The sequence below is a fragment of the Lepisma saccharinum genome, chromosome 4, assembly GCF_977018435.1.
Source record: "Lepisma saccharinum chromosome 4, izLepSacc3.1, whole genome shotgun sequence".
In the NCBI taxonomy this organism is placed as follows: domain Eukaryota; kingdom Metazoa; phylum Arthropoda; class Insecta; order Zygentoma; family Lepismatidae; genus Lepisma; species Lepisma saccharinum.
Genome location: NC_139232.1, coordinates 25,885,773 through 25,908,593, shown reverse-complemented (window position 1 = coordinate 25,908,593; position 22,821 = coordinate 25,885,773). Strand labels below are relative to the sequence as shown.

Sequence of the window (22,821 nt, the reverse complement as noted above, 5' to 3'; positions counted from 1 at the left end):
CTATTTATTAATTAATTTTATTTTACTTTTCTTTCCAAATTAATGTCATTTCGTGACTGCAAATCACCACAAATATAACTGTTTCCATCAATTCTCGTACCGTCTTTCAAGATAAAGAAATCTACATAATATATTCCAAAAACTAACAAAGCCGCATTACTTTCATAAGAAAATTAGCACCGACATTGATCGCACTGCCCTCTTTGTTTCTCATTCGTCTGGGGAACCAGTTTCTTGGGTCGTTTTCCACACTACGTTATTCAAGGAGCTGTACCCAGAGTATGTCTAATAGTACGTAGTGCTTTGGATCTCACTTTAAATTGTAAGTCAAGTTTTGTGCATAAAGTTGATCTAAAACCAACTTTTACATGCAACATACTCTCGGCTGATCTAACCACGGGGTTAGAAAAGTTAAACAATTCTACGTTCTCGTATACTTAGAAGGGTGCAAAATGGCCGTAGGTGTCGAAACGCCAAAAAGTTTTATCTCAATCAATCCTTCAAAAAAAGTGACAGAGGCTACCATGAACTTCTGCCGCATTGCTGTATGCATGCAGAATAAAATATTGGAAGTTTCAAGACTCACAACGTAGAAACGAGATCTTGGTGAGGAAAACATTGCTACGAAAAGTAGTTCATTCTTGATGTCCTCTACGCACTGTGTAAGTTTTTATCTGTGTTGTACAGTCACGGACACTTCTGGATTGTCACGATGCAATTGACTTTGAATGAACTCGTTACATCACAGAAGTGTCAAGCGACACCCTGTGTGTTTGTGTGTGTAGGTGCGTGCATGTGTATTACAACCCTTTGTTCACATGGATATTTTTATTTTTAAAGTATAAAAATATATAAAATAATATTTTGCAACAGTGAGCAACGTCAAGAGTGACATACGAGAGGGCTCTGAATGGTTGTCGAGACGCCTTGCACAAAACCAAAATTAACCTTTTTGTTCGATCGCTATTGTTCGATGATAACTATAGATAGTTTGTCAATTGATCCACCGATTAGAAAGAAAGATAATTTAGTTGAGTTTCTGTATTCTATCCCATCCATGGAACGCCGCCTTAAAGTAGCACTGACCGTGCGGGCGGAGTGGTTTGCGTGCTTTGTTGAGGCTGAGAGCTATGCCAGCGGTAGAATCTACCGGCAGGGTCACCCATGCTGGACAGGTCTCAGAAGAGAAGCCAGACTAAGGTGTTCTGCAACCACCCATCTTACCTAGTATATCCTATCTTAATATTCCTACCCAGTCCCAAACAAACAAATGCGAACATCTGCATCTGCGTCCCACATTGTGGAGTGGCAAGTGCCAAGGCCTAAAGATGGCAGCCCCATCATGGCACTCGGGGTCAGAGGGCCAATAACCCACTACCCTTAAAATAGATTATTAAAGAAACCAAACGAGGAAATAGCCGGACGGACAAACTGTTGACGACCTTTGGACTTAAAAAGAAAACTGTAGTGAGGTTTTGGAATGTTAGAACATTATATGAGGCAGGAAAATTGCAACAAGTAGAAGCAGAAATGGAGAAATATAAGTTGGACATCCTGGGAATGAGCGAAGTGCGTTGGAATGAATTTGGAGAGATGAAAACATTTAGTGGTATGACATTCCTCTATTCAGGTAGACCAAATGAAGATCATGAACATCGTAATGGAGTAGGCATACTCATAAACAAGAAGACTGCTCGAAGTATATTGGACTGGAAGCCTGTATCTGAACGAATAATTATGCTCAGATTACAGGCAAAGGTTAGAAATGTGAGCATCATACAATGCTATGCACCTACAAACCAAGCAGAAATAGAAGAAAAGCAAGAGTTCTACAAAGAATTACAAGACACTATAAATAAGGTTAAGAAGAAAGATGTTATTATTGTAATGGGCGATTTAAATGCTAAAATTGGCTCAGAAAATGTTGGACTGGAGCAAGTGATTGGCAAGCATGGTCTAGGTGATAGAAATGAAAATGGGGAAATGTTTGTAGATTGGTGTGCCTCAAATTAAATGACTATTGGAGGTACACTATTTGCACTTAAAAATGTACATAAGATCTCTTGGGTATCCCCAGATCAAAGAACTCAAAATTGGATTGATCATATAGCTATAAGTAGGAAATGGAGAACATCTTTATTAGATGTGAGAAGTAAACGTGGAGCAGACATTAGCAGTGATCATCATCTTATGGTAGCCAGTTTTAGGGTAAACATTATGGCCGCAAAGGAGAAATTTAATAAACAAAGCACAAAGTTAGACATTGGAAAACTACAGAATAATGGTGTAAAACAGGACTTCAAGTTGCAACTTCAAAACAAATATCAAGAACTAGGGGTGCTGGATGGAGATGAGGTGGAACAACACTGGCAAAAGGTAAAAAATACATTTACAACGGTATGAAAAGAAGTTTTGGGATATAGAAACCCTAAGAAAAAGAACTGGATGTTAGAGGAAACTTGGAGGAAAATAGAAGAAAGGAAACACATTAAGCAGAAGATTAATATGTGTAAAACTAGGAAAAAGAATGCAGAATTACAAGAAGAATATAGGAAAAAAGATCATGAAGTGAAATATAGTGCGCGAGCTGACCGTAGAAAATGGACCAGTGAGTTAGCCGGGAAGGCAGAAAAAGCAGTAAATGAGGGAAATATGAAGGAAGTATATCAAATTACAAAGATCTTGTCTCAAAAGAAAAAAATACGGAATCGCCCAGTGAGAAATAGAGATGGAGTACTCCTTATGAATAAGGAAAATCAGCTCAATAGATGGAAAGAACATTTTTCAGAAGTATTAAACCAAACCATAGAAGGGACAGAAGATTTGCTTGAAATACAGGAAGAAATGCCAGATTAAGAAATAGAAGATGAAATAGCTACTAAAGAACCAACAAAAGAAGAAATTAAAAAAGCATTGAGAGAAGAAAAGAGTGGTAAAGCACCTGGAATTGATAACATTCCACCAGAAATTCTTAAGGAAGACATGGACATGACAATAGAAATATTACAACCACTTTTTGCAAAAATATGGAAAACAAAATCAATACCAGAAGATTGGAAAAGAGGTTTACTAAAAAAAATACCTAAGAAGGGAGATATTACTAACTGCAATAACTGGAGAGGCATAACACTACTTTCAGTTCCTAGTAAAGTTCTAAGTAGAATTATTGTTGAAGATTGTAAATAGTAGTGCCTTCCGCTCCTCATTTGTTTTTATTTTACTCCCGCTGGGAGCTTCTGGCAAGAACGCTGAATGCTGGGAGCGTGTGATTCGAACAGAGGCATGGTGCATGTCGGCTCGCGGCAGCGGGAGAACATTTCAGCTAGCCTACCAGATGTGGGCCTTTTTGTATTTCTTCAGTGTGCAAAACGAATTTAATTATTATATAATACCAATTCAATTAAAGGACTTGTATCATAAGCGAAATTGTTGCTATATCCGTTGTTCCAGCCCTATGGTAAGATAGACAATATGGCGTCATACCCAGAGATGCCAGTTTTCAGTGTTGATACGTGGAAGGTATCTGCAGACATTTTTGGTCCTCCGCATTCCGGATATAGTGACAGTTTGTTTCGTGCAGGTCAGTGATAATCAGTTGTGACAGTGCTAATTGTGACAGTTTTACAGAACAAACAGTGTTTTTGGTTTGCACGCATACATGTTTTCCGCGCTTTCGTAACGAACATTGTTTGAACGCATTTTGCAGTGACCTTGAACTCGGTTGCGATTACAGTAGCATTAATCGTCACGGTACGGTGGAATCAGCTGTTTCAGGAACTCTTGTTTCGTCGTAGGATGATGCATTCTCTTTTTCTTCACGACCGTCGTGGGAGGAGGGATTGACTTTCTACGCGAGCATCAAAGAAGCAAATCGGTGAGTAAGTCTGGTTCATTTTACATTTCCTTCCTTGTATTTTCCTTACCTTGCAACCATGGCCGACATTCAGCGTCTTATCAAAGAGAGAAATGCATGCAAGCGCAAACTCAAACGTATAGCTTCGTATGTTGATACTTACGATGAAGCATCAAGCAACATTCTAACAATCAAGACTCGCTTGGAGCATTTAAACGAGGTTTGGCTAAAATTAGAGGAAGTTCAAGACAGCATTGAACTACAATCAGTCGAAGGTGAACATGACGCGGCAAGAGAAGAAATTGAACGCATGTACTTTGATTTGAAAACAAGAATGCAAATTTTGATTGACAAGCATGTCACAAAGCCAGTTTCCCCTGAAACTAAACAATCTGTATCACGAGGAAGTACGCAGGTGAAACTTCCGGCAATTGCATTACCACATTTTAGCGGTAATTACACGCAGTGGGTGTCTTTCAAGGACACGTTCGTGTCGCTGATACACAACAATGTAGATATTTCAAATGTTCAGAAGTTTCAGTATTTGCGCGTATCGTTGAAAGGCGAGGCCTTACATCTAATTCAAAATTTGCCAATGACAGAAGCAAATTACGCTATTGCTTGGGAGCAACTCAATGAGCGATACGACAATAAAAGGTTGATTGCAGTCTCACATGTAAATGATATTTTACATATCAATCCAGTTGTAAAGGAGAATTGTCAGGAACTTCGTGCATTTACAAACACTGCAGTTAGCTCTATTTCAGCACTCAAAATGATAGCTGAAGACACGTCGTTAACTGATATAATTTTAGTTCAGCATTTTGTTTCAAATCTCGATCCTGCAACGAGAAGAGCATTTGAACTAGAAAGTAATGATACTGAATTTAGCACATTAGATCAGCTCTTTAGTTTTCTAGAGCACAGATGCCAGGCTCTTGAAAAGATTAATCCAGTTACGAGTGAAGGTAACAAGGTAGCAACAAAATCATCTACAAATATGCACAAACAGTATAGTGCTAAATGTCAACAATCTTCGAAGTCATATGTTACAACAGATTCTTCATTGTGCATGTTTTGTAAAGCAAACAAACATCGCTTATTTTCGTGTGAAGCCTTTAAGAAAGCTTCTATTTCACAAAAGTATAAATTTTTACGTGAGAATCGCGTATGCTTTAACTGTCTTAGCAGCAACAATCACGTTTCGGCACAGTGTAAATATGGAGTGTGCAAGCGATGTAAACAGAAGCATAGTACTTTACTTCATGTAGATGAAGGTACATCCAATGTAAACCGGCAACGAGAAATGTTATCTGGGGGTCACGTGAACACATCGATGTTAAACAATACAAGCGATTCTTCGCAGCATTCAGATCAAGCACCTCAGGTTTCTTATTGTTCAATTAAGCAGAAAAGTACTTCACAGGTGTTACTTGCTACGGCAATTGTTCAAGTACAAGATATAGCGGGCAATTGGGTCAATTGTCGTGCTCTCTTGGACGCGGCGAGTCAGAATAATTTCATTGTTGAAGACGTTGTTCAAAGTAATCGTCTTAGAAAGGTAAAGCATCGAGTTCCCATTCAGGGAATCAACAATTCGTCAGCTGAATCGAGTCATTCAGTAGAGATCCGTCTGAGATCTAATAATAGCAATTTTACGACAAGTATTTCGTGCTCAGTGTTGCCAACCATTACAGGACTAATGCCTTCAGAAAAGTTTGATGCATCTGAATTGAACATTCCAACAGATATTCGTTTAGCAGACCCAAACTTTTGTTCACCGGGCAAAATACAGATTCTGCTTGGTGCAGAGGTTTTCTTTACCGTTATGAAGCCTGAAAAGAGAACAAAACCAGGAAATTTCCCCATTCTTCAAGACACAGAGTTTGGATGGATTATTGCAGGGAAGATTCCAGCAACAGCTTCTAGCAACAGTATTACTAGGTCATTTTTCACGAGAAAGGAAGATTCTCTCAGCTCACAGCTCCAACAGTTCTGGATCATAGAGGAGATCCACACGAAACTGCAATCACCAGAAGAAATTGCTTGCGAGCAACATTTTCAGCGAAATGTGACACGAGATGAAAGTGGCCGTTATACGGTCAGGCTGCCATTATGTAAGGATCGTTCAGTGTTAGGTGACTCCTCGCACTCTGCATTAACTCGATTTCACCAATTAGAAACAAGGCTTCAACGTCAACCACAATTAAAGGCTGATTATACAGAATTTATGCAAGAATATTACCAGTTGGGACACATGGAACCCATAGGGAATTTAAATGATGTACAAACAAATGACTGCACAAAATTTTTCATTCCGCATCATTGTGTTTTCAAGGAATCCAGTACAACGAAAATACGTGTTGTTTTTGATGGGAGTTCGCCATCAACAAGCGGTGAATCAATAAATAGCATACAAATGGCTGGACCTACCATACAGGAGGATTTATTTTCAATTGTTCTAAGATTTCGAACTCACAAGGTGGCATTGGTTTCTGATGTAACAAAGATGTATAGAATGATAAACATACATCCAGATGATAGGCCACTGCAATGCATTCTGTGGAGAAACTCTCCTCAGGAACTCATAACAGTATTTCAATTGAATACGGTCTCGTATGGGCTTACATCAAGTGCCTTTTTAGCAACCAGATGTCTGAAGCAGTTAGCCGAAGATGAAGCAGTTAACTTCCCACACGCATGTAAAGTGTTGCAGAGTGATTTCTATGTTGATGATTACGTTGGAGGAAGCAGTAGCGTGCAAGGTGCGTTACAACTTTATCAAGATCTTTCAGAACTTCTGAAAAGAGGAGGATTCATCTTACGAAAGTGGTGCTCCAACAGCACTGAAGTACTCAACGCTATTCCAGAATCACTGAGAGAGACTCAAAATCTAATTCATTTTCATACCGAAGGTGTTAAGACTCTAGGAATTTCATGGAATCCCTCGGCAGACACTTTCATGATTAACATTGGAGCCAAGTCTGTCAACATGATGTCACACAAATCAACCAAACGTCAAGTAGCCAGTGTTATTGCCCAGATATTTGATCCAATTGGACTACTTTCACCAGTAACTGTAATGTATAAGTATTTTTTACAACAGTTGTGGCTTCACAACATAAACTGGGATGATCCACTTCCAGAAAGCCTGCAAGTTGAATGGGTTCATCTTCATTCTCAGCTACCAGTCATCAGTGAAATGCAAATACCACGTTTCATCCTAACACCTGGTTGTGTCAAGAATATACAAATCCATGGCTTTTCCGATGCATCGGAGAAAAATTATGGCAGTTGCTTGTATGTTCGTTCAGCAAACGAAGAAGGTTACGCCGAAGTTCACTTACTGTGCTCAAAATCACGGGTCGCCCCGATCAAGAAAACCACTCTTCCTAGATTGGAACTGTGCGCTTCAGTCTTATTGGCCAAATTACTCAACAAGACTCTCCCAATTTTGAGACTTAATATTGACAATGTTTATTTGTGGACAGATTCACAAATAGTTCTGGCATGGCTCAGATCGCCAGCAAGCAGATGGAAGCCTTTTGTATCCAACAGAGTAGCGCAAATTCAAGAATTTACTCAAACTTATCAATGGAGACATGTTTCGTCCAAGGATAATCCAGCGGATTTAATCTCCCGTGGAGTTAAACCTCAAGATATTCATCATCATTCGCTATGGTTTCATGGTCCAGCTTGGTTGCAAGAAGATGAAACGTGCTGGCCATCATCATCATCTGACACAAGTCTTAACAACAAACATGTTCCTGAACAACGAAAGCTTCCTGTAACCACACTGGTGTCTCATCTGCAATCAGAGGCAATAATAAACGATTTTTCTACATTTTTCAAATTGTTAAGGATTGTAGCGCTCTGTAAAAGATTCATTCGCAATTGTAAAAATGCAAGTAACAAACAATGCGATCCACTTACTTCAATTGACATTGAAGATGCCACTAAAACGTGCGTCGTTATGACACAAATTTCGTTCTTTCATCGAGAGATAAATGATCTCACTGCCAAAGGGCAAGTATCCAACAAAAGTATCCTTAAAGACTTACACCCCTTTCTGGATAATCAGGGAATTCTTCGTGTCGGAGGTAGGCTAGAAAATAGCAACTTGGAATTCAGCAGCAAGCATCAAATCATTTTGCATCCAAAAAGTCACTTCGGCCGTCTACTAATTGCATCAGAGCATGAACGATTGATGCACGCAGCACCCCAATTGTTAATCTCATCCATTCGAGAAAGGTACTGGATACCTAGAATACGACAAGTTATTAAGCAAATCATTCATCAGTGTTTAACTTGTTATCGTTTGAAGTCATCCGCAGCACATCAGCTAATGGGACAGCTCCCATCCATCAGAGTTACACCTAGCAAGGCATTTAATCATGTGGGCATAGACTATGCCGGACCATACGTCATCAAAGTAGGGTCAATCAGGAGTAAAATCACAAAGAAATGCTACATAGCTCTTTTTACGTGCCTAGCCACGAGAGCAATACATCTTGAGCTAGTAACAGACCTTACTTCTGAAGCTTTCATAGCAGCATTGCGACGCTTTACAGCAAGGCGAGGCAAGTGTTCCACCATTATCAGCGATAATGCCACAACATTTCAAGGAGCGAAGAACGAACTTCAGAAACTTCAATTGCTATTTCAATCGCAAGGATTCAGTGAAGACATTCAAAGGTATGCAGCACAAGAAAACTTTCAGTGGAAAAATTCACCCCCACGTAGCCCAACATTCGGTGGTGTCTGGGAAAGCGCCATAAAATCTATGAAGTACCATCTTCGCAGAGTCGCCAAGAATGCTGTACTGACATACGAAGAGCTGTCAACTCTTTTGTGCCAAATCGAAGCTTGCTTAAACTCTCGACCTCTTACATCCTTACCTGACTCTCACGAAGAATTTAATTACCTCACTCCAGGCCACTTTCTTATTGGTGGTCCACTAACTTCCTTTCCTCAACCAGACTTAACTGATCTCAAGGAAAATAGACTTTCCAGGTGGCAACGAGTTCAACAGTTTCAACAAAGGATTTGGAGAAACTGGTCCCGAGATTATCTTCATGGTATGCAACAGCGTCAGAAGTGGACAACCACGCAGCCCAACCTGCAACCAGGACTACTTGTGCTTCTGAAAGAAGACAACCTACCCCCATTATCCTGGAAAATGGGCATTATAGAAGAAGTGTTTCCAGGGAAAGACAACTTAGTTCGTGTAGCCGTGGTTCGCACCAAGGATGGAGTGTACCGCAGGGCTCTAAGTAAGATTGTGCCTCTTCCAGATGGGAAGATCAATTAAACTTCCATGATTTAGTTTGGATGCTGTGCATTCCAACGGGGGGGAGAATGTTGAAGATTGTAAATAGTAGTGCCTTCCGCTCCTCATTTGTTTTTATTTTACTCCCGCTGGGAGCTTCTGGCAAGAACGCTGAATGCTGGGAGCGTGTGATTCGAACAGAGGCATGGTGCATGTCGGCTCGCGGCAGCGGGAGAACATTTCAGCTAGCCTACCAGATGTGGGCCTTTTTGTATTTCTTCAGTGTGCAAAACGAATTTAATTATTATATAATACCAATTCAATTAAAGGACTTGTATCATAAGCGAAATTGTTGCTATATCCGTTGTTCCAGCCCTATGGTAAGATAGACAATATGGCGTCATACCCAGAGATGCCAGTTTTCAGTGTTGATACGTGGAAGGTATCTGCAGACAATTATTTTAAACCGAATTAAAGGATGTGTTGAGAAAAAGATCCGGAGAGAACAAGCAGGCTTTCGAAGCAACCGTTCCTGTATAGATCAGATAAATACACTGCGTATTATTATAGAACAGAGTATGGAATATTCTCTAATATGTACCTTATATTTGTGGACTTCCAGAAAGCATTTGACTCTGTAAATAGAATGAAAATGTTGACAATTGTAAAAGAATATGGCATTCCAGCACATATGATTGATCTTTTTAAAAACTCCTATGATGGTTCCACATGCCAAGTTGTGCATGAGGGAATACTTACGGATCCAATACCAGTTATTTCAGGAGTAAGGCAAGGATGTATTTTGTCACCAACAATATTTCTGATGGTAATTGATAAAGTAATGAAGAGGGTAACGGAAGGAAAAAGGAGAGGTATAAATTGCAGTCTCACCCAACAGCTAGAAGACTTGTGTTTTGCAGATGATGTTTGTCAGCTGTCTCACACATACCGTAATATGGAAAAGAAATTAGGAGATTTGGATAAGGAAGGGAAAAGAGTTGGTTTAAAGATAAATAGTACAAAGACGAAATCATTAAGAACAAAAAATTGAAAAAAGATGGAAAATTTCCACTTGAATGAGGTAAATATTGAAGAGGTTAAGGAGTTTACATATCTGGGGAGTTTGGTGACAAATGCAGGGGGAACACAAGATGATGTTAGATCAAGAATTAGGAAAGCAAATATGGTATTTATTAAGCTATATAAAGTTTGGAAAGTCAGAGAAATTTCAATAAGAACTAAGCTGCGAATTTTTAGAACTAATGTGAAGTCAGTTTTCTTTTATGGATGTGAAACTTGGAAAGTAACAAAGAAAATTACTAAAGACCTACAGACATTCATAAACAGATGCCTAAGGAAACTTCTGGGAATATAATGGCCAGATATTATCTCAAATGAAGATCTATGGAACCGTATGCAAGAGGAACCGGTGGCAATACAGATCAAAAGAAGAAAATGGAAGTGGATTGGCCACACATTGAGGAAAGATCCATCGGCAATAGAGAGACAAGCATTGAGCTGGAATCCACAAGGACAACGTAGGAGAGGAAGGCCAAGAATGAGTTGGAGAAGGACAATAGAGCAAGAAATATGGGAAGCAGGAAAGACCTGGAACGAGATAAGGAAGGTGGCTGGAAACAGAGTCCGTTGGCGATGCTTCGTTGAGGCCCTATGCTCCGTAGCAGAGTAACAGGAAATAAGTCAAGAAAGTCTGTATTCTATTCGTCATAAAGAAAAGTAATTGTTCTCTCTCTCTCTCTCTCGCTTTCTCAGTCATATCAAACATGTTCTTACTGAAATCAGAATCTTGAATTATAATAAATAAATGTTGAACCAAGAGAATTGTAATGAAGCTACAAATATATGTATAAAATAAATGTACAGTATAAATGGATTAAGTTCTTACGTTTTGAGTACTGAAAATCCATCTTACTTCTTTAGAATTAAAGACCTCCAATTGGCCCAAGTTTTTTTGGCATGAGTACAGCCCACTAAGGTGGTTGTGTGTATGTGTAAGGTGTTGGGTAATACCAATCAATGATTTTATTTTTTCACTAGTTTTTTCTTTTCATCCAACTACAATGATATATTTCCGTTACCCATTGTATCCGTTAGTATTTTAGAGCGTGGGATATTTTTCCTCCCTCGGATCTGGCGGTGAAAGATAAATTGACAGGGGCAGTGCAGCTGACGAGCCGATTTCTTTCCGGTTTTCTTTTGTTTCAGTTTGTGCGTCATCGAGTAGGACGTCAAGTCACTGCTGGCGGCCAGGACTCGAAACGTTCTCAGAAGTTTTTCGTGATGGCAGAGAACGGTAGGAAAGTTATTTTGTCAGGAGCTTTGATAAAGCAAGATGTAAACCTGAACAAAGGTTTAAATCACCTTCAGGGTTGATTACATTGTATCGATCTCTACAGTGCAACCGACTAATCCTGAAGCGATTAATTAATCCCAGTTGAAACGGAAATGACATCATTCGGTGCTAAGAATAGGATGGAGTTTAATGAAATTTTCCTCACGTATCTATCTCTCCCTCTGTCTCTTTCTCTACACACAGATATATATATATATATATATATATATATATATATATATATATATATATATATATATATATATATACTCTATGTGATCAGAAGTATCCGGACACCCACCTGAAAATAAAGTACAAGTTTGGGCAACCCTCCATCGGGAACACTGGCAGTCAATACAGTGTTGGCCCAACCTTAGCCTTGATGACAGCGTTCACTCTCACAGGCATACTTTCAATCAGGTGGCGGAAGGTTTCCTTAGGAATGGCAGCCCATTCCTCGCAGAGCGCCAAAATGAGAAGAGGTATTGATGTAGATCGGTGTGGTCTAGAATGAATTCGGCATTCCAAAACATCCCAGATATGTTCTATGGGATTCAAATCAGGACTCTGCGCAGGCCAGTCCATTAGTTGGACGTTGTTGTCGTCAAACCACTCCCCCACAAGCCCTGCAGTATGGACGGGTGCTCCGTCGTGTTGAAAGACACAATGGTTATCCCCGAACTGGTCTTCGACGGTAGGCAGCTTGAAAGCTGTTAAAATGTCAACGTAAGCTTGTGCCGTGACATTGCCATGTAAAGCAACAAGGGGGCCAAGCCCCCTCCAGGAGAAACATGACCACACTGTAACCCCGCCACCTCCGAATTTCACTGTCGGCACTATACAAGCTGGTAGATGTCGTTCACCAGGCATTCGCCACACACACACCCTACCATTGGATCGCCACATTGTGTATTGTGATTCATCACTCAACACAACGGTTTTCCACTGTTCCATGGTCCAGTTTCGACGCTCCTTGCACCACGCGAGGCGGCGTTTGGCATTTGACTGTGTGATGTTTGACTTATGGGCAGCTGCTCGGCCATGGAAACCAAGTTGTCGTACCTTGCGCCAAACAGTAATGGTGCCTGGAGTAGATCCTGATACAGTTCGAAATTCCTGTGTGATGGTGGCGATGGATGATTGACGATAATGCTGTACGACCCTTTTCAACACTCGATGGTCTCTGGAGGTCAACATGGGACGTTGGCCTGCACGCTTTTGGGTTGTACACATCCCTTCACTATAACATCGGAAACAGTGGACAGAGGGATGTTTAGGAGGGTGGAAATCTCACACATATTTTTCCTACACAAGCTGCACCCAACCAACTGACCACGTTGAAAGTCTGTGAGTTACTCAGACCATCCCATACTGCTGTCTCACACTGTCTGCAGACTACCGAGTTCGCTGACTATGTGTTCCACGTGGTAGATGGCAGTACTGTGCCGCCCTCTATGATGAACACACATTTCGCGGTGTGTCCGGATACTTTTGATCACATAGAGTATATATATATATATATATATATATATATATATATATATAGAGAGAGAGAGAGAGAGAGAGAGAGAAATCAACTTAAACAAATGCTGTGTGGTGGTAGGTAAATCAGCACAACAAACAATAACACTGATATAACTTCCAGGGGTGCTCGGAAGTGCTGTCGCCGCTACCCTCCATTGTTAATTAGAGAAAGAAAATGTTTTACAACAATAGCATTGCAATCTTAACAAAATAATATGGCAGTTATGTTGGTAACATATCTCAAAAGTTCTTCCTCTTTCCTATATCAGGTACGATCAAGTATGATTTGTGTTTCCTCGATCCCTATCCTCGCGATTAGCCAAAAGTGGCTAAAAAGCCAAGTAAAACAAACAAAAAATCACACAATCAAACGATCCTTTGATTGATTGATTTGTTTTATTTTATTTCGCATCTCTGCCACTTTTGGTTAATCGCGAAGATGTGATGACATGGTGAGATTTATGAACGGACATTCACAAGGAACGCCCATGACTAGGCTGAGATTCGATCCCGAGATCCCTGTCGTCGTAGAGCGCTACAATAAAAACTACGCCACGGAGGCCGGCTCCACCAAATGGCACTTCTATAGCGGACGGATTGTCCAGGAGGAATCCCTTTCGTCATATCCATAGTAGACCTATGGAGGGTACTTGGCATCAATTTTCTAATCGATATTTTGCTTCTTCAAAAAAATTCGGTTCCCTTGCGCAACTGTTGGGGCGCTACCACTTCGATGAACATTCGACTCAACTCTTACCGAACTCATATTTCCTACGCTACGTTTCCACAACTCTGATGTTTGAACATGGCGGCACTATAGAAAGTACCGGGTGGGCACAATTAAAGTTGGTCTACTCAGAGCCTTGGGAATCTCGTTTGAAGAAACAGATTACGCTGAAACTTTGTGTAGAAGCTATGGAGATCATGTGGAGGGGAATGCTAACTAAAAAATAATAGTTCAAATGTTTACCACCAAGTTGAAATGTGGCGCTGAAATAACAACAACCAATAATTTGAGTTTCTGTTGGAATTGCAGTGCTCAATATGGAACCAACGTGAATGACACTTTGGAAACGTAAGACAATGTGATCAGTGTTCATCGGAATGATGTTCGCTGTGTGCCAGATTTCAGCTCCACAGTTCCACCTGGTGGTTAAAATTTGAACTGTTTTCTTTTCTTCAGCATTCGCTTCCCCATGGTATCCATAACCTGTATACGAAGTTTCAGTGTAATCCGTTGCTTCGAACTGTCTCCAGACAACATTAATTATGGCCACCCGGTACAATATGTCTCCAACAGTGGCGGCGATTAGGGGGGGCGAGGGGCAGTTGCCCAAAACTTTTTGCCACTTTTACTACAGCACTATGCTAAACCTTATCTAACAAGGTAAAGTAAACTGTCCTTGCCCCCCCCCCCCCCAGTTTTGGCACCTTACCCCGCTGGCTTTGGAATCCAATCTCCGTCACTGTCTTCAATCATTGAACTGGATACTCATATGGAGTTCAGCCCGAATTTGGAAGTCATCGTCGTATGCGAGAGGGTATGAGCAATGTGTGTTATTCATTCCATCGTCCATATAATCATCTACTGGCAGAGGTTTAATGTCTACCAATACTTTGCGGCCCTCCATTTGGCTCCTACACGCTTTCTGTGCAATGATATATTTACTTGTTTCACCTCCTACAGCAGACGAATATGTTACTTCATCCAGGGAAATACAAAGATGTTTAACCACCACTCAACTCAGTTGTGAGAGTTAAGTCGGAGTAGACACATCCAAAGCACAGAACTCGAACACACAATAAACTACATGTACATACACATGACTAATTATAAAATGATAATGCAAATGTAGAATTGACATCTTAGCTGAACAGAAGATACGGAAGAAAGTTTACGTGTGTTTCGCAATGGTGTATTTACGATTTACTTCATTTGCGGATGGGGAAGAAAACGGTGGTGCAACGTCGTGTATCCAACCCAAAAACCTAATTTTCATTTTCGCCGACATATGCCACAGTCCTTATCACCTATTGCCTAATAGAATAATATTCCAAACTTATAATGAGGAGTGTAATAAGGAAAAATAATAGTAATTCAAAACATTTTCGACATGGGTAATTTTTATCCTGTAGTCGACGTACCTGTGTGTGGAATGTTAACTTGTTATAGGACTCTTGGAGTTAGCACTTTTATACACATCTTTATTTTTTTTAGAATCTATTATGACATCGCCTATTGTGAGATATTTTTACCAGACAAATCCAACCAATGGTCAGAAAGTTGAAGCAAGAGATGGTAAATTATTTGCCACATATGCTCCTCTTGTACAGAATACAAAATGATTATTATAAAGAAGTTCTGTGCCTCTATCTTTTTTTTCTTGGAGGAAGAAGTGGAAATGAGTCGTTTCGAGCTCCTGGTGCAAGTCATCGTGCTCTGTGGATGAGTGTGCTTGTTTGAGTTTTCTTTTAAGTCCACTTCATGTACAGAAAAGCTAATCAGGACTGGAGTAGTTTAAAGTATGATCCGAACCACCATGTACCTCCACCGGTTATCGAACCCGGGTCCCCTTCATTCCAAGGCGGCAATGAGGATGAGAAAATGTACCTGTGTGATGAAGACATTCGTATTTTGGCATCAATTGCACGAGAAATCCGGAAATGAACTTAATTAGGTTGTCTGTGAGCTTGGTAGCAAAGAGTGTAATGAATCTCCTTTTGCAATTCGAGTCCCCTTGAATGATATCCCGTTTCTGACTGTCCTCAAGACTTATCGGATTGGGCCTACCAAGGCTTTTGGAGCATTTTGCAGACATATCTTGCCTTCTTTCGGAACGCTTGGTTCCGCTTGCCTTTTATGTTGATCGTGTGACCAGATGAACAAAGGAGAAAATGATTCAGAATTTACAACGTCCATGATCTTCCCTCTCCTCTCGACGTCAACAGATCACAGATGAAGTGGACAATTTGAGCGGACTTTGTAACAGTAGGGACCTCTTTATTCTTTGATGTATTGATGGAGAAAGATATAATAAAATTTCGAACCCTTCTGCAAAAACATCTAAAGGAATGGGCAGACGATCTCATTTTCAATTAACTTCATCACAGGATATCAGAGATGAAAGTAGTCAATGACACAGCAAAACGAGTTTTCAGCTTAATACAAAAATATAAGGAAACTCTGATAGAAGACAAAGAAGAGGACTAGTTGCCTTCTCGTACAGTAGAAAATCACAGGAAACAGTTTCCAAAATCATCAAAAGCAGAAGTCCTGCGTGAGTCCAGCAAGTGAGTCTACCAACAGTGTAGAGCGTGAGCGGAAGAGTTAGCGATAGGTGCTGGGTTGAGAGTAGTAGGTTTCTCAATGTGCAAGAGACCCATAAAACTTAATTTGTTAAAAAGTGTAGATATTGTTTGTTTGCAGAAAAATGTGGAGTGTTTTTAGTTACATGTGAAGGAAAAAAGATCTTCATGTGAAGAATGGAAACCTGTATATTTGGATTTGTGTATCACTAGCTCGTATATACTAGTATCTTCTTTGCAGACCAAAAGACCGGAAAATATCGGCGGTATAAGTTAATAAAATCCAAAGGATAATTTACGATACCATTATCACTGGTATGCGTTCACTGGTTTCAATTACTTAATCTACGGGGATCGTTACTGTGAACGCTTTAGGGGTCAGATGGTAGAGCTAGGTTACGTTTATGGTCCCCATACAATCTCGCTGACAGGCTTCTGGCAGGGAGTGGAATGATTTCAAGGAATGTAGACGACGTACATCTTACCTCTCGGCCAACCGGTTGAGTGTGGACGTCAGGCGACAGAGCACGGAGTCCTGAGTTCGACGCCCCACGGTCTTCTTGCCTGTGGCATGGCGACGGAGCACTCGCTGGTCCTGAAGTATCGCCCCTAGAAAAGGCGCCGGGACGATGTTCTGACCGACGGCTACAAGTTGTAAGCCGTGGTACTGAAGATAGTCAACTCGCGAATGTACTGCGGTTGCCTTAGGCGAAAGCTTCGTCTCGGTTTCCCGAGCCGGGCTGAGACCTGGAAGGTGTCGAGGTCTTCGCCTGGTAGCTGGTATTCTTCTGGAGGTCCTTCAATTCTGAGACTTGACTGAGCCCCGAATTCTGATGCTTAGCTCTTTTAATCTGCTGGCAAATACTTCCTAGCTGCTTGGACAGCACTTCCGTATTTGCCAGCCGATGACGGGCTTGAACCCGGTAGCATCGAAGAATGCCGTGTCTCCTGACGTCATGTGTTTCCGCTATTTGTGGAATGTTATCTTGTGTTTGTAAATTGTCGCTTGACCGAGCACTGATGTCTGGCGAGAGATTTTACCTTTTTTACAGAGTCTCCCTTGAATCGTTCCACAATATATACACACACATATGTATATGTCCTCCTCCTTGGCCGTGCGTTCTAAGGCGCTGTGCTTTGGACTCCGACTGAGGGATGGCATGGGTTCGAGTCGGCCTGGGTATAGGACCGATGGCAACCCACCATCGTTAGGAAATTGAGGATCTACGAGTGTATGGGAAAATCTCCTACAACGGCTGAGGGTTCGAAGTGCTGACACCAAATCACCCAATTACCGGTTGAAGATCTCCATACCTCTAGGTAGGATTGTGGGAGGGAGACGGCAGTCGGGAGATAGGGCAAGGCTCTTTCAGGGCTGCAGAGCTACAGGTTATTATATATATATATATATATATATATATATATATATGTGTGTGTGTGTGTGTGTGTGTGTGTGTGTGTGTGTGTATTTGTGTGTATATATATACATACATACATATAAAATTAAATATTTGTATACATATAATTCATTTCCTGGAAAAGCTTCATGCAAAGATAAAGATGTATCATGTTTTTCTTCAATCAGTAAGTTGTATTTTGTTATTTTCGTTCTTCTTAAACAAATATGAGGGAATGATGAAGGGACACTGTAAAAGAAAACTCGATAAGTGATTTCCATTGGAAAGTTTAGGGAATGCTGTTTAACCTTACTTTGCACAGTAAATGTTGTGCAAATTCTATTCAATTTAAAACCTTCACTGAAAAATTTCCAGTTATCTAAAACTTTTCGAATGCTTTTAGAAAATTCCTCAAGAAAATTTCAAAATTGCACTACTTTATTTGCTGAATATTGAATGGCGATATGACTTACGCGCTGTTTCATCTAGTGTTTATGCAGATAGCATCATTGTTCAATTTTGATGAGCGACAGCTCTTCAGACCCCGAGATTTCATGGATTATGGAGCCAGCATTTTGATTCACGTGAGCTATTAATCCACATCTCTTTCACTCGTATCACAGGTAGGCTATTCATGCAAATGCTGAGGCTTTGTTGTGAGGTTTGCGAAAACAATGGAAGGTGCACAGATTGAATGACGTAGCCTAGTTATATAGCAGATTATTCGCAACGAATTAGAAGGGAAATGTACATATTCTACGAAGAGATTATATTCGATTCATGGAATATTTGAGTAAGGTATAGAGAATTCCACTGCTATTCCACCTTTTCAAATTATGGACTGGTGTGTAGCAAATTAAAATAACCAGGATTGCCTACCAACAGATTTTTAAAATGCTTTTGATGGTTGCAGTGATTTTGGTGCTTGCTAGTATATGCATTCGGAGGGTGTATGTGAGTATTCAAATACATACATACTGTATCGCCAATTATATTGTTATCTACAGAATTACAGACAAGCATTTATGCTTGGCTCACGATTCAAACCTAGGACCTCTGGGTCTTAGTATGATACTCTACCCATTTCCAACAGACACCAGCTTCACAGCATCACATAAAAGCTTGGATGGGAGGAGTCATAAATAAATAGTACTTCAATAAAAAGAAGCGCCTCTTCACTTTTCCTGCTCATTTTCTCACATTACACAAAAGTATGTGCAGTAAACAAAAAGATCTGCACAAGCAAGATCAAGGTTGTTTGGGGCAAACGGCCAAGACAGGTTTCAATTCTCGGGTAGACATTTCTGCCAGCCGTTATACTCATGGGTGAGCTAAAGCAAATCCGAACCGAACGCTTGTGGGTTACTTCCCGTTTGATTTTCTTGAAATCAATTTGCCAATCCGCCTGTGTTGTGCTGTGATGTGCTGTGCTGTTCCGTAACATACCAACAGTTTGAAATGAGTTTTGTGCCTTACCCTTGTGTTAATTGAGCATTTTGTCGTATAAGATCCAGAGGAACGTAAATCCAAAAAATTGGTTTTCGATTTTGTTTAACATACTATCTCCTTTGAAGATCTCTAATTGGAGTCAGATCAACATATATCCACTTGTATTCCTTAGCAGTAAGTTGGAGTCACGTATCTTCAATATACTGGCTCTTTATCAGAGTTGGTGCCATTAAGGCACATTTATGGGATATGGTAGTAGGTCCCCCACATTTTCTCGATTCCCGCCATTTGGAGGTGATGTAATGAGCACCACGCTTCGGTCGACATTACGCCCCCCCGCCAGGTACGCATTGATTTGAGGCTGAGTGAGCTCCAGAACCGCTTTATGTGGGGACAGACGTGAGCAGTAATAGATTTTCGAATCTTGTCATCAAACCTACACGCAAGAATGTAGCGTTTCTTCTCAAGATGGATCGGAAATTGAAATGAAATCTCGATTATGGAGAATGTGTACGTACGTACAATACATAGCTAATCAAGAATAAGACCATTGACAATTACATCTTTTTTATTAACCTAAGTTAACTCGATAAAGCTACTATTAACACACTGGCATAAACAGATATAATTTGCTAATGAAATGGTATATTAAAAGTTGTAAGCACACACACATTACAGAAAAATATATGTAGCTAACTGTATTTACTATCTTTATGGATTCTGTAATTAGGTGTACCTTTTATGTTCAATATATAAATATTAATAAATAACTTATTGTTATTTTTGGATGTCTCAGGGGGCGATCCCCCTCCCCGCCTTCCCTTGACTTGAATCACTGAAATAATCTAAAAAAAGCCTCTAGGCGGCCATTTTATCTGCAATGATGGCAGCGTTTGGTGACGTAACCAGACTTTGAAGGCCGCATTTGCAAAGACCTTAGCTCTTAATTAAACAACCCATACAAGCTAATATTTCACAATGAAATAGCATTACTTCTTAAACCTAGTTGTGATATTTCAAGAAAGTGCAGATTAAACAGTCGTAGAGAAGGAAACCTCATCTCTTTGGAATTTTAATGCAGTTTCACACCAAACCGTTGTACGGAAATGTAATGAAAAATTCATAACTCTATTTACATACTGGACTTTTTTTTTGTTGCAAGACTTACTTCCTCCTCGCTGGCCTTGACCCTCTGACAAAAGTTGGAAGTCCTTGGGAGGAGAGAAGGAGTCCAGAGGCCGTTGAAGGTTACGGCACTTTCCTTTTAAATCTTCCGAACCGTGTATCGCAAGCAGTGAGCCATATCTTTTGTGCGGAGGCACGTGCAGAATGGAAGGGCGATAATCGAATAGGACGACAGCGGACATGTCGGGAGCACGAGTTGCCAGATTTATCGAAGCCGTAATTCATATGGAAAAAGTTGTTCGTCGCTTGAGGGGTGGGTTCGCTCCGTGGAGGAAAGGAGGTGTATCGATCAAAAGCCGTGAGACTTATGTTTCAAAGTTTTTTTTCTTTCTGGAGAGGAAGTCGATAAGATTTCTGGAGAAGACGAGTGGTTGGAAAAGGATGGCGGCTCCTTCCATTCCAGGGCAAAAGATGTTGGAAGCTGAAACGCCGACCGTTCTCTGGAACGAAGATGTGCACATAAACTAAAATCATTTTTTTTCTAGGCCACTTTCTTTGGTGGAACTGTAGCTATTCCATTTCTTGATGGTTTATTACAAGCTGCCCTGAGCCATTCCGGCCTCTGTGGTGTAGTTGTTATCGCTATGCGCTATGGTAAGGTGTGTCCTTTTTCTTATCGTTTTTACTTGTCGTCGATACAGGCAGGAAAGTAACGAATACTAGCACAATACACTTACCACTCTTGTGTACATCAATCCTCATTTCAGATGGCCAAGGGACGAAGGTCGAAGGAACCATTTGCACCACCTCCATCTATTTTTGTTTTCTATTTTGATTATTTTCCCGACTTCCGTGGCGGAGTGGTTACCATAGAGCGCTTCAATGTTACTGGTCCCATGTTTGAATTACGGCCTTGCGTTGCTTGTGAATGTCCCTTCATCAACACCGAGTCAAGATGGCGGACCGTATGGTCTACGCGTAGTTAGAGCTCCGCAATTTCTCCAGAATTTAGCTGGCTCATTGAGATATTTATATCTAGAAGTTTATGTATTCTACTCGTCGGCAACTTGCAACTATTTGCTAAAGCGTCGTGAATTGTTGTGATACCAGGAATTGAATAATCAAAGATTACAATGTGGAAGCCATCTATCAATATAGTCTGAACTCGGGTAGACGGTGTGGAGTCGAGGCTACGGGACTTCGAGAGCCGCTTGCGAGAGATCGTCGAGCAGCAGCCAGCCCCTAACACCGTGCACAGCAGCGCCGTTACACCGTTGCAAGATCTCTGCGCTTCCTTCAAGAAATTCAAGAAGAAGGTTGAAGACACATTGAAAGTTTTGAAGTCCGACCTGCAGATTTTAAGGAAAGAAACAGCAGAAAATGCCATCAGAATCGACGACTTCGAAATGAAATCTGCATGTCGTTCCTGAAAGATCGAACGAAAATACAGACTCCCTGGTACTTGACGTTCTCCACTAGAATCTAAATCTTCAACACATCACTCTGGAGCACATCGAAAGATCTCACCGCTTTGGCCCTGAAAGAAGAACCTCCGCCGATGCCGTCCGTGAAGGAAGGAGGCCCATCATCTTTCGTCTGACCAGCTACCGCACCAGCGACGAAGTTTGGAGGCGGAAGAAATCTCTGAAAGGGACGAAGCTGATCATCACCGAATCCCTGACGTCCGTGCGACAAGGTGTGTTACGGAGGACAAAGACCGCCACGGCCAACGGAACGTGTTGACCGAAGATGGAAGAATTATCATCCTCTTACCGACTGGCCTAAAAGTATCCGTCACAACACTGGAGGCACTTGACAACATGAAATAAATGCGGGAGGAAAAGTAAATTTGCAATAAAGATTCATGAGTGTATGCCTAAATAATGCAACTGTGAATGTGTTGTGTGTTATGTGTTTTTATTGTGTCCAAGCGCGTGAAACTATTTCTTTCTTTGCGTATCAATCCATGTGAGTGCCTTTAAATTTAAATCTAGAGGAAGTGTATTATTATTTCTGTGTTCACTGCACCTGCCTTTCATCAACCCTACTTTTATGGTAAGTCAAATCTCTTTTAAACTGTTCTGGAATGCAATGAACTGACTCCCGAGTTCGAGCGTTGTTCGCAACTGTTCTTCCAACTCAACAAAGCCGCACAACCGTTCAGCGTCTGATCGGGAAACCGTACAGAAAGCCTAGAGCCAAATTTTGTTTCGAAACGTGTAGATTTCCTGGCTGAAATGGTAGTTGATGAGACTGAAATTCATTCTGCGGATGCCTAACTATTATCTTTCCTCATTGAAATTATATATGTACTCTTATTTAAAATGTGTGCATTCAATCCATTTGTCAGCAATTCTAAAAACGTAAGCAATATTATGGCTGATAGAGACGATTTGTGTACTGTAAATCCGGCAACGCCGACGCCGAACTCTTTCAACCAACTCTCAAACATTTGCACCTTTCCAACAAACAGCAACAATGGCCTTTCCTACTCAACTGCAGCGATACAACGGAAACGGTTTATCCATGTTCTAGGCCGCAGCTG

The 22,821-nt window shown here is 40.8% G+C and overlaps 1 protein-coding gene across 1 annotated transcript; it reads left to right on the top strand.

The window, feature by feature from the left end:
• The first annotated feature begins 1,530 nt into the window (after positions 1–1,530).
• Positions 1,531–2,013, top strand: LOC145986865 (protein CFDP2-like). Its single transcript, XM_083121336.1, has one exon. It carries the CDS (start codon positions 1,531–1,533, stop codon positions 2,011–2,013), a length of 483 nt encoding a protein of 160 aa, XP_082977462.1.
• The last annotated feature ends 20,808 nt before the right edge of the window (positions 2,014–22,821 follow it).

Excerpts from the sequence above, each read along its gene's own strand:
- LOC145986865 (XM_083121336.1), top strand. The coding sequence starts at position 1,531 with ATGGAGAAATATAAGTTGGACATCCTGGGAATGAGCGAAGTGCGTTGG.